Source organism: Empidonax traillii, unplaced genomic scaffold (assembly GCF_003031625.1).
Source record: "Empidonax traillii isolate 1590-97213 ecotype Southwest subspecies unplaced genomic scaffold, ASM303162v1 scaffold161:size1573837, whole genome shotgun sequence".
Lineage (NCBI taxonomy): Eukaryota > Metazoa > Chordata > Aves > Passeriformes > Tyrannidae > Empidonax > Empidonax traillii.
The window spans coordinates 1,093,780-1,105,831 of record NW_020955354.1 but is presented as its reverse complement, the minus strand read 5'-3'; the positions used below and the strand labels follow the sequence as shown (position 1 = coordinate 1,105,831).

At 45.0% G+C, this 12,052-nt stretch overlaps 1 protein-coding gene across 2 annotated transcripts in view; it reads right to left on the bottom strand.

The window, feature by feature from the left end:
• Window positions 1-12,052, bottom strand: part of ADCY5 (adenylate cyclase 5) — a 206,168-nt gene that overhangs the window by 9,292 nt on the left and 184,824 nt on the right. For both annotated transcript variants that reach the window (XM_027885097.1, XM_027885098.1), the window contains 3 exons: window positions 6,357-6,473; window positions 4,652-4,816; window positions 2,366-2,541 (listed from right to left, as the gene is read on the bottom strand). In XM_027885097.1, coding sequence (XP_027740898.1) covers window positions 2,366-2,541; window positions 4,652-4,816; window positions 6,357-6,473 — 458 coding nt within the window. The remainder of the gene's footprint in view (window positions 1-2,365; window positions 2,542-4,651; window positions 4,817-6,356; window positions 6,474-12,052) is intronic.

Below are 12,052 nucleotides of genomic sequence, written 5' to 3'. Positions count from 1 at the left end.
GCTATAATCAGCCCTTCAGCTGGATGCATGCTGGGTTGGTTTGTACACAGAAGTGTGAAGTGACATCTGCATCACTTCTAATTAGTCAGAGTACCATAATGGCTGCAGAGCAGACAGTAATTATGTAGCTACAATGGGCACCCAATTAAAGCAGTATGAGGTCATGGTGGCCTTTTTTTTTTTAGTATCAGCTGGACAACAAGGTCCATCTCTGAACTATGTGCTACATGCTGAGCTCCCATTTCCCACAACACACAAATGGGCTGCCAGACATTGGGGGAATAAATAGCCATCCAAGGAGTTTTTTGGACAAAACAGTGTCCTGGTTTCCACTGGAACAGAGTTAAATTTCTTCCTAGCTGGTGTAATGCTGTGCTCTGCATTCAGTATGAGAATAATGTTGGTAACACTCTGATGTCCTAAGTGTCACTAAGAAGTGTTGATACTAAGTCAAGGACTTTCCAGCTACTCAAGCCCCACCAGGCTGGAGGGGCACAGGATCTTTGGAGGGGGCAGAGCTGGGACAGCTGGCCCTGACTGTCCAAAGGATATTCCATACATACCATATGACATCACGCTCAGCATGTGAACTGGGGGGAGGTCTGGCCAGGGGCTGCTGCTCAGGAACTGGCTGGGCATCGTTCAGCAAGTGGGGAGAAGTTGCATTGTGCATCACCTGTTTTGTCTACTCTAACTATTTTATTATTATCATCATTATTACCAGTATTATTATTTTCTCTCTTTTCTGTCCCAGTTAAGTGTCTTTATCTCAACCCACAAATTTTCTCACCTTTACCCTTCTGATTCTCTCCCCCATCCCAGCACAGGGCAGTGAGTGAGTGGCTGTGTGGGACTGAGTTGCAGCTGGGGTTAAACCACGACACAAATACCATTTAGTGAGAGATAATACAGCATCACAGAAAGCTATTTCTGGGAAAACATGCTAACCTTCTCCACTTTATTACTGACATTTTGATTGTGAAGTGATGTAAATTATACTTCCAAGTGCTGTAATTTCGCTTAGTGCTTGAATTACAAGAATGAAATTATATTTTGAGATACAAAATGCTTTTTTTTTTCACTAATTGTGTTAGAAAATGCTAAATAGCTTCTGCTGATGGAACACATAACATCTCAATAAAAAGGAAGGAAACCTCATTCTCCCTATAACTCCCCACAGAAAGCTCCATGGGGTTTCCTGCCTAATTTCTTTCACTTGAGTGAACAAAATAACTTAAGTGATTACTGTCAGTGCTGTCAATGGCAGCAAAAGCTATACATCCATTAACTGGGCACACAGGAATCACAGAATCATGGAATATTCATGTGAAGGACAGAAGTAACCAGGTGCTTGAAAGGGTTAATGACCATCAGGAAAGTTGAGCAACTACACAAACCATTTCATAATACCCAAGACAGCACTGGGGAGGGCCATGGGAATCTTCTCAACCACCCTCCTGTCCAAGGCAGGAGCAACAATAGCAATCACCCTTGACAAATAGCTCACCTAAACTGGCATAATTTGATTGACTCACATTCAAGTACAATTGTTGCCTACAAGGGGAAATCATCAAAACAAGGAGTTAACACAACCACACAATTCCCAGCAAGAAACAAAACTTGTGGAGCAGGGCGGGTTTGTGGATGTGCCAAACTTCCCTCCCTGGTGTGACCCTCGGGAGAGGGGTAACCATGTCAGTGGAAGGAGGCTGCCACCATGATTAATGTGTGACCTGCTGATCACAAACTACCTTTTGTAAGTAAAAGGGCAACTGTCTACTCCCACTTAGCCCCAGGCCCTTCTGCTGGGAACTGTGCTGAGCCCAGCTGTGACACTGGCTTTTCAAATGCTGATGTTTGTCCAGCAGCAACTGGCAGGAGATCGCTGGCCAAACATCAAACACCACCGTTCCACCACCCCAAGCTGGGTTTGATATATCGTGGTGGTTTATTATCACATCCTTGAGCCAACTCAAGTTTGTTGGAGGACTTTTTTTTTCTTTTTTGGGAAATGACATTTCTATATTGGGACTGTAATACCAGAAGAAATAAGAATGACTAACTACAGCTCCCAGTTTCTGGAAAAAAGAAACACAGATCCACTCTGATTCCAGTTACATTCTGTTATTATTAGATAGTTCATTAGTCAAGTCCCACATTAAAAAGATCTTAAAGGGAACAGTACTCTCCAGCTCTTCAGAGGTGGAGAGTAGCACTGGCAAAGCCTTTAGCTTACAGCCATGCCCTCTCTGCTACCACACCCCTCCCTTGCTTGCACCACAGCCTTGGCACTCCCATCCACTTAATGCCACACTGAAATCACTGGGTGAAAGAAATGAAGATTTCAGAAGTGAAAGGCACTTACTAGGTGTTAGCTGTAACCAGGAGATCTGCATTGTCAAAAAGGTTGACCCCTGGCACTTCCACAATGAGAACATATATAAATTCAATGATTAACATAAGGATCAATTTTCCAATACAGCTGATCTGAAGGAACACAGAGCAGGCCAGGAGACTCAATAAGACACTGTAGGTAAAGTACTGTATAAAGACAAAAAGGGGAAAAAAAAAACAGAAGAGAGATGAGTGTCAGCTGGATAAATCAAAACTGAAAACAAAGGAAACTAAACAGAGGGATAGAAAGGGATTGGGAGTTATGTAGTTGAGCTGACGAAACATGTACACCTGGGGCTGTCTGTGGGATTCTCCCAGGCTACAGGTGTTACGTGCTTCACACTGAAGAGCACAGGGCTCGCAGCTGTACACCCAAGGTTGTGATGTAGGTTTGCCCTGGACACAGGCACTGAACCAGCAGAAAGAATCACCCAGTTATGCTGGAATAGTTTGTACTTTAAGGCCAAATTCTGGACTTGAATTTGTGTATCTGCACAACACTCAGGATCAAGGGTTATCAGCAACTGACACACCAGGACAGAAACCCTCTTGAGACCAACGGGAAAGTACTGTCACTGCTGAGGTGACACACTGACTCCACTGGCAGGAAACAGGCTGGACACAGACCCTGAGGCCCATCACCATGATCCTTTTTCCGGCCAGCAGTTCCAGATGTGCACGGGGGTGGTACTGGAGAACCTCTGCCACACGTGGTGGGGCAGCAGCTTCTGCCAGCCAGAGAGCTGAGTGTTTACCATGCCAGTGCTCTCAAATGTGATTGCAGACTGAGGGTGCCATTTATGGCTCCTGGGAAAGACTTCATGAATGTAAAAGAAACAGAGGCATGTTATCCAGCCCATCACCTTCCTGCTATCAAATCTGTGAAGATTTAAGCTGCCACTCTGCCTGGACAGGCCTATTTCTGGCAAAAAAAACCCTGTATCATATGCCTTAGGCAATCCATCCTTTCAGTTAAAAGCAAGCCCTAGCTGAAGTAGAAATACGCTCATGTTCTGAGCTCATTTATTAATAGTCATTGCTGATATATTAAATTAGGCAAAATAACTTGTACAGCTTGTGCTCGACTCTTCAGTTTCTGGAGAAAGGGTGGATGTTCCCTGCGACTGAGGGGTAGGACCCCACCATCTCCTGAACGCACGCTGGGAGCAAGAGGCAACACCCGTAGGAGATCCAACCTGTGCCCTGCAGAGCACAGGGGAGGGACTCCCTGCTCCTTACCCCACTGACTGGCATGGCTTAAAACCCCTCCCTGTCCTGAACCAACACTCCTTACAAGTTCATGATGGGCACAGACTGTTTCTCGTTCTCCGCTGTGCCAGGTTTTGCCCCTGGCTCTTTCTGCAGACGCACTAAAGCCTCTGCAAACTTGAAAGTCACATTAATGGTGGTCTCAGAAACCATGCTGAGTCAAATATGGACCACATTCCTGTGAGCTTAAATGGAAATGCATTCAGTGGGACGCTTGGATATCTGGATGGTATCAGATCTGCCAGGTCCCCATAAACCCAGATGACCTTGACATAAATTCTGCCCCCATCCTAGACAGATTTTTTTTTCCTTTTCAGTTTCCAGTAGAGAACACATGTAGCAGCCATGACCTAAAAACTCAGAGAAAGATATTGAATAGCTATGTAAAAAGGACTTTTTTGGGGGCAAAGTACTCTACTAGTGTGTAAAACTTATTGGGGTTGGGTTGTTTGTTGGTTTTTTTTTCCTTTCCTTCTCTGAAGAGGTAGGAATTGCATTTGCAAATTGAAGCAGACCACCTTCTGGGTTGCTAACCTGTCTGAGGTCAGTACCTACCATACCTTTTGAAAGAATATATAAGAAAAGTTTTTCATCAGAATATAAAACAATGGAGAGAAGTGTCTATGACTAGACACGGATTTTCAGGGAACGGATTTTCGAGTAAAACTCAGCACCCACAAACTCCTTTGAAATGACTTGCAGCTCTTCATGCCATTAAGGACCTCATGGAGAAAGGCCATTTCTCCAGCTACAGGCAGGATCCAATAATTATAAAAGCCTACTGATTATTCAGCCCTGAAGGATCTTAAACATTAATGTGGACTCATGATAATAACTTCAGACACTAAAGTTTGAGTGTTGCAGCTTGTGCCAGTTCTATAATGCCAGTCAGGAGCAAATTCCTTTCCTCAGAATCACTGAGATTTATCACACAGGTCTTATAGCCTTTTTCCAGACCACCCTTCTGAAACCCATTTTTCCATAATACCTCTGGAAAGTTGCAGTTGGGCAAAGGACTGTCACAGAATCCCTGCAATGTGCCCAGGCTGTAGTTGGAAGTCAGGTTGCTGATAAGGCAAATGTCCACCCGGTCAGGAGTGATGTTGTATTCAGCAGCCATGCAGCTGGCAAGATCCACAGTGCTGCACATGAACTGGAAAAAAAGATAGTATTAAGCTCCACAGCACAGACAAGGAAAAGAAAACAAAATAGCTTATATCAGTTAAAAAAACCCATGGAAATGGCTGTAGCAATGTGTAAAATACGCAACATGAAATCATCAGCTTATGTTTTACTGCACGTGCAATGGCTATGTTTTTTCTCCCCCAAAATGTTAATTAACAAAATCCAGGCTGTGCACTCCAGAAAGCTAGCTGCATGCTTAACTTTAGGTACAACTTTATGCTGGGAGGTTCACAGGCAGAGGGGCTGTAGATATTACACATACAGAAATATCCTGCTGTCTGTGATACGGCCCTGCTCTGTTGCTCTCTTTCTGCTGATGGGAATTTTTGAGCTGATAACTTTCCCCTGCCATGTCTAAAGCTTCTGCTGGGGGTCTTTCTACCGGGAAGACTTCAGCAGCAAGGTTTAAAGGCTTTGTTATGCTGAGGAAGCAGCAGAGGCCCATTCTGATCTCCTTCCTGTGCTGCTCTGTTTGTCCATTTTGCTGATGTTCACACTAAGCAGTTCATGGATGCAAAGAATCCCACATTATGCACAAAACCCAAGCTCTAATCTCTGCATGGTGCTCAGCAGCCCACACCAGCCCTTTGCAGGTGACTATGGGGGAAGGCAGTGATGGGGCCAATGCCACTCCCATTCAAGTAGCTCAGAGCATAGAATTGTTCCTAAATCTCTGCTGTGTATATATAGGGATGCTGAGGCAAGAGCAATCAGTGGTCTGATTTTCAGGTGTTCAAGCCTGTCCATGCCAGTGCAAGTCAGCACTGCCCCAGCTGGGGCCAGAGCTGAGAGGACCAGAGGGCCACATGAAGTCTTTGTAGCTACCTCTGAGCTCAGAGCTTAAACCCAGGCCCGTTTCACCTGCTCTTTCCCTTTGTCTTAAAAAATGAAAGAGATGTACGCAGAGTAGGAAATATTCAAGTGGTTTCCTTAAAACACATTCAGACAAAGTCATTTGTAGAAGCGAGAAGCCAATGGCTGCAGGGCTCCAGAGGACAGCCCATCTTTCTCTGACCCTGAAATCAGCACAGCCAGACCACCTCAGTCCCAAAAGTGCAACTCAAAGCAAAGTCATCAGCGTCCCCATTGGGTGATCCCTGCACTGGGAGCAGGATGCAGCACCATGCAGAGGCTGGCGCAGAGCCCACGCAACACTTATGTCCCACTCTGTGTGGTGGGAGTTAAATTATTGCATCAGCCTCGTGCTGCCAGCCCTTCCCGCAGGGATACGCCTCAGGTTGGCTCCTATACTTGCAGCAGAAGCATTTAAAGAATCAGAAAAGGACCAGGGCACAAATCAGTGCCAGGCATATAATGGGCTATGGGGATGCAGCTGTTGGGCTCCTGTTTGTTTTCTGTGCTCAGAAAACAAAGGGAATTGACCTCAGATGTTGTGAGCACCAGGCAGGATCACATAAAACTCAGTGGGTTTAGGATCATAAGGATGCAGAGCACCAGTAAGAAAACCATGCAAAACTGAGGGAATCAAAAGGAATTAATGGACTTACCATGTTGACAAAGGCAGATAGAAAAACCAGGATAATGGCAAAGACTCCAACTAAGGTACTATTGGTCCTGGACTGTACAATCTTCTTAGAAAGAGTCTGGAGAGGAACTGGGAAAAGCTGCATGTGGGAAAAAAATACAATTAAATAAACAAGTAAACCCATTATTTTACAGATTACAACCTGCATTTGAGCTGCCCACATCCTTCAGCGTGGGTCTGTGGGGGTGCTGCACAGGGGTCGAGGGTGGTGATGGGAGATGTGGGACAAGGGTGTGTGACTGCCTCGTGGCACCAGGCCAAGCTGGCTGACCAAACCTACTTAGGCCTTCCTAATGGGAGTGATGACTCCTGAGCCCAAATAGCATGGCTTGCAGGGCTGTGCTCATCCTGCCGTGAGAATCAAACCAGAAGCCATCTGTAACTGAAATAGCCAGGACCTCGAGCTTGGAAATCACTGGAGCAAAAATTAAAAGAAGCAGAAATGAATATACACGTCACATCCCTTTGATCACAAGGGCATATCGTAGGACTTTCTGGTGCCGTTTCAGACACAGACTGTTAAACAGCCCTGGCAAGCCTTGTGATCTGTCAGACCCTCGGAAAGGCGCTGCAGAAATCATCTGGCCTTGGCTGGTCTGTGGCACTGAGCACCACACACACACACGGGGCTAAAAATAACGGCGGGTGAGGGCGATCACAGAGCTCCCCCAGCCAGACTGTCCCAGTGACTCACCACCAGCAGACCTAGAAGCTTTCTGCTAATGGCTAATGAGTGCTGGCCGCCAGCGAGCTCTGCTTGAGGTGCTGCATCATATTCTGGGTAGGGACAGCCTGTGTGTTAAAGTGGAGACTAACCCAGCACCCTTCGCAGCAAGGATCACCCCTCAGCATGGTGTGAGGCCTCCCTGCATTGCACTGGCTACAAGAGAGTCCAGGAGACAGAGAAACCAACCCTTTCTCTTCACTGTGCCAGTGCAAGCTCGGGGCTGGAGCAATGTGAGATGGACGGCAGGAAACCCTCGTGCCCTGACCCGCTCCCATGCGATATTCTCATCCCCACAGTGCCCTGCCCGTCCACACCACCCTGCCAGGGCAGAGGGGCTCTGCCCAGGACTGCCAAAGCTTTTCCAGAAGCCAACTCTCCCTTCCCTTACTCCCTGCATGAATAACCAAGCCACTAGAGGGTATTTTTAGAGACACAAAGAAACCAGCAGCGCAGCGCCGCGGCACCGCAATTTAACTATGACTAATGTTTCTATTAAAAGTCTTGCTTTTTCCTTTTATCCTTCACTCTTACATCTTTGGAGATGCAACATTTTGTCAGTGCTGTGCTTCCCACACAGCAGCCCTACAATGTAATTACGGAGTGCTGGAGCGGCCAGAGCGCTGATTAGCTGGCGACTTTTGCAGAAGGAGGGAGAGGTTGAGGCAAGAGTTTTGAAAGAGCTGATTTCACCTGCTACCAGCACACACACAAAAATCCAGCTAACTCCAGGTGAGAGGAGAGGACAAGGCTCTGTGGGGGACCGGGGCAAATGGGAAAGTGGGGCTGTGACTTATTTACACTGAATGAGGATTGACTGAAGTTCTCTGAAAGCTTATGCAATCCTTCAGGCTCAGTGGCAACCACTGCAAAACAAAGGGAAATACCTTTCTTTCAGAAATAAACCTTGCTGATATAAAAGTCCTCTGTTGATAAGTCATGAACCAAAATATCTCTTTGCCCTACCGTGTCCAGCTGCTTCCACACAGACATCAGCTAACAGATCCCTACCAGCACAGGTATATGGAAAATGCAATGGGGCTTTCCTCTGCTCTAACCTTTGTAGGTTTTGGAAGGAGAAGGAGGATCTGTAGTGCATTTAGGCAGTTTTCTCACTGGAATAGAGCAGGACAGGTTTTTTCTGCCACCCCTTTGTTTAGGCCTCAAGGCCAAGCTCCACAGAGGTACTGAGGAACCTAACCTCTATCTGTAATCTCTGGGAAAGCAGGCACCTAAAATAAAACTTGGGAGTTCTTCATTGTGGATCTTGGCTCAAGCCCCTGATGCCAACGATCCAAAAAAAGCCTGAATTCGAACCAAGCCTGAGATATCACGCAAAGTCATCAGTGGAAGACACTTAAATTCTAACGAAAACATTTTTTCTTTGTATTAACATTGTTTCTCACTACTTGGTAAACTAGGAAAAATTTTGGGTCAGTAAACATGTACAGCTGGAAAAAGTCCTGAAGAAGAAAGCAATGCCAAAATCCATGGGAGGTCAGGACTGCAATAGAGAGTGCAACAGCACAATCATGCCGTGCATCTGAGGAGCCTCTGCCTCGTGAACAACATTCATGGAGGCCCTGTAATGTAAGTCACACCGTCCCCTTTCTACAGAGACCAGGAATACTTGCAGCTTGGAGGACTTCTATGATAGACATAAGGGACCTCTCTCAGCCCTGACAATTCAGCTGCACTCTGGCAGTGCTCCCTCCATAAAATCAGTCACAAGTCAGGGGTATAGCATATAAGAGGAAAAATAAAAGAAGATTACTTTCCTTCTAATTTTCCAGAAAAAAAGAAAATAAAATCCCTTCTCTCTTTGGGAAAGAAGCAGGAAATCAGGACATTACAGTACATTGAAAATCCAAGCACCATTGCTTGGGTTGTATTGTCCAACATCACCTAGTCCTCTTAGAGAGACTCAGTCTTGCTGAGTGAAGAACAGGATGAGGGAAGGTCTGATGAAATGGCAGCTCCAAGCTGGGATCTGCACTACTGAGAACAGAGCCTGAAAGAAAGAAAGTGACCCATTTGGGCAGCTGAGATCCATGTTTGGGTAGCCACACAAGTGTGAGGTCACTCATTAGCCCTCTGAAAATCCCCATGTAAAGTAAAATAAAGACAGTGGGAAAAAGAAAATAGGACTGTCTGGTTGATTCCAGTTCATTCTGATTGAAATGCATAAATCCAGGTGTCATTTGCGTGACAAAATTACTCAAAGTAAAACCCATACTTTGCAATAACAGCTGATTTAGGACCGAAGAGTAATATTTCTCCTTTTTGTGTTCTTAACACATATTGTGGACATGGAAAACTGCTTAGATAATTGCTGTTGCGTTGTGAGATGAGGTCTTTAGGTTCTGATTTTTCAATTTGTAATAAAAGCCTTTGAGTCATTTTGAAGTACATTAAGATACTTCTGGAGTAAAGCACAACATCTCCAGGCAACTGGATGTTGCAAGTCCATTTATGTAACTTATTTCACAATGATTTATTAGTCTATTAAAAAAGTACAGTTTTCAGAGGGTTTTTTCTCCCCCTGCTTGAGAAAAAAACCCAAATACTTTATGAGCATCTAGACCAGCTTTGAGAGCCAAAGAAACAGGTAAGAAAAGTACACCTATGTAAAGCAACAGAAAAAACTTATTTTCTCATAAAAGATAATTTGAAATTTCTCTCATATGTGCTCCCAGGGCCATGCAAGAAGTTGAATTCCACACAGCAGTGTAGATACGAGAAGTTGAAGGATTTTAAGAAACACGAACTTGGTAAGTTAGTAGCAAAACAGATGTCTGTCAGCAGAGTATTTGTGAAGGGACCATGGTTCCCATGACCTTAGACTCTACTGGGAAGGGACACCATCTCACGGTGGCCAAGTCTTCGTGGAGCATCAAAGGGAAGAACTGGAACTCTCTTGTTTATTACAGCTGAAGAAACTTGGAAAGCCAAGCTGGCTGTGCTGGCAGTTCCAGGATCAACTTCTAGTCCGTGGAGAATTTTATAGTGGAAGATAATAATGACAGCAAAAGAAAATAAAACATGATCGAGCTGTTCAGAAAGAGCCTGCTGGCCACTGTCAAAGCCAGAGATGGAGAGGCCGAAACAGGGAGGGAAAACCTCACATGAAAGCTGGAAAGAGGAAATAAAAAGAGACACTTATCGTGTAACAGCACAGCAAACAGGCAAAAGTTATGCTTATGCTGATATCCTGGGGTGGACACCTGCTTTCCAGCTTTGTGTGGAATGAACCACTGGTATGCAAAACATATTGGTATGTGAAACAAAGCAAACAATGCTGACATTCCCGTGTCTTTAAATTTCATCTAAACGATCTGTAAAAGTGCCTTCCTTCCGTATGTATCTCTTCCTAGAGAAAGTGAAATAAAGAAATAAAGGAACACCCCTTAGCCATGGTCCAGGTAAACCCATTGCTTAAAAAACTCAGACTTGAAACACCAAGATCTTCAATGACAGAAGTAGGCTGCAGCTGTTAGGAGCTGCTGCCATCAGACACATGGATAACAAGCTGGAAGTACCTGTTCCCTAAACAAGCCCCCTCATAATCAGATGTTGTCAGCAGAGGTGAACCTGGAGCACTAAAAAGGGAAAATCAAAAAGGCACCAGAGCAAGAAGGTCCAATAATCTCAGTATTTGCAACCTGTGCACAGAAGGCTCTGGCCACGCTGGATGTTATATGTGAGCATGCTGTGGGGCTGGGCCAACACGCTGAAATGTCATCGTTGGAAATAAAAGGACCTTCAGAAAAATCCTGACATTCCGATATTAGTCTGAATTTCCTCTGATGTCTCGTGTTTCCAAAGCCTGTGCACTGAGGCAAAGCCGGCCTGAAAACAGTTGCAGGCACCACTGAAGAGACCTCTTCGTCTACATGAATTTGGAAGATCAAGGCAAAGAAAGCAAGATTGAACATCTGTCTAGAGTCACATGTAAAATCCTGTGTGCCTTTTAAATTAATCACTGGTAATTTTAAACCAAGAAGCCCAAACCAAAACCAAAAGTTTTGACAGATGACAGGAGAATCGAGTGCTGCTGTCAGTATGTGGAAACAACCTAAGTCCATAAATGCCAGCGGGTGACACAGCTGCGAGCCTTGGAATGTATCTGGCTGCAAGTCATCCAGCTCAGATGCTTCAGAGTTCCAAGTCTGCCACAGCTCTTGCCCCAGCAGAGCTGGTGTGTGGCTCTGCTCGTCTGGTAATGTGCTGGGATGTGCTGCCAGTGCCAATGCAGCAGAAGGAGGCAGCACAGCTCTGCACTGACTTTCCTAGTTCTTTGTGGCTGTGACCAAAAGCTTTTCACACTGGTCGTTAATTAACTGCTAATCACATTAACTGCTGATACCAGTTTACAAACTAATGATAGTCAATAACATCCTCACCTGTAATGGACTCACCAAGTATAACCAGGCATCTTTGGGTACCATTTCCCAGCCCAAGCCTTCCTATTAGCCCTGTTATTTCTGATGCTAGGTCTCATTGCTGGTAAAAAAGCAGGAACAATGGGATGCTGCACTTACTTACAAACTAGGCTCCATTTAAAATTGCCATAAGGCCAAGAGAAACCCTGTGAGTGAATTGTTAAGTTCAAATAGAAACCTCAAGCTTATTTCATTGGGAACAATTTGCAGCAATTATTATATAAGAAGGCAAAGCTTAATTCTCCAAATCTAACTTTCAAAAGTCAAAAAGACATATAAGGTGCAAGTCTGTCAAGAGCACCCACATTCAACTGTTGAAAATGGCACAGAGAAGATAATTAAAGTGAGGCAAATCATCTGCCTGACATTATCCATTATCCCACTGTTCCTTCTGCAGGAAACATAATACTACCAAACTATTTTATTCCAGGCTCTGGGGAACAAAGCTGAGCTTAGGCTAAGGAGCCCAAATCCGAGCATATTCCACGTTCA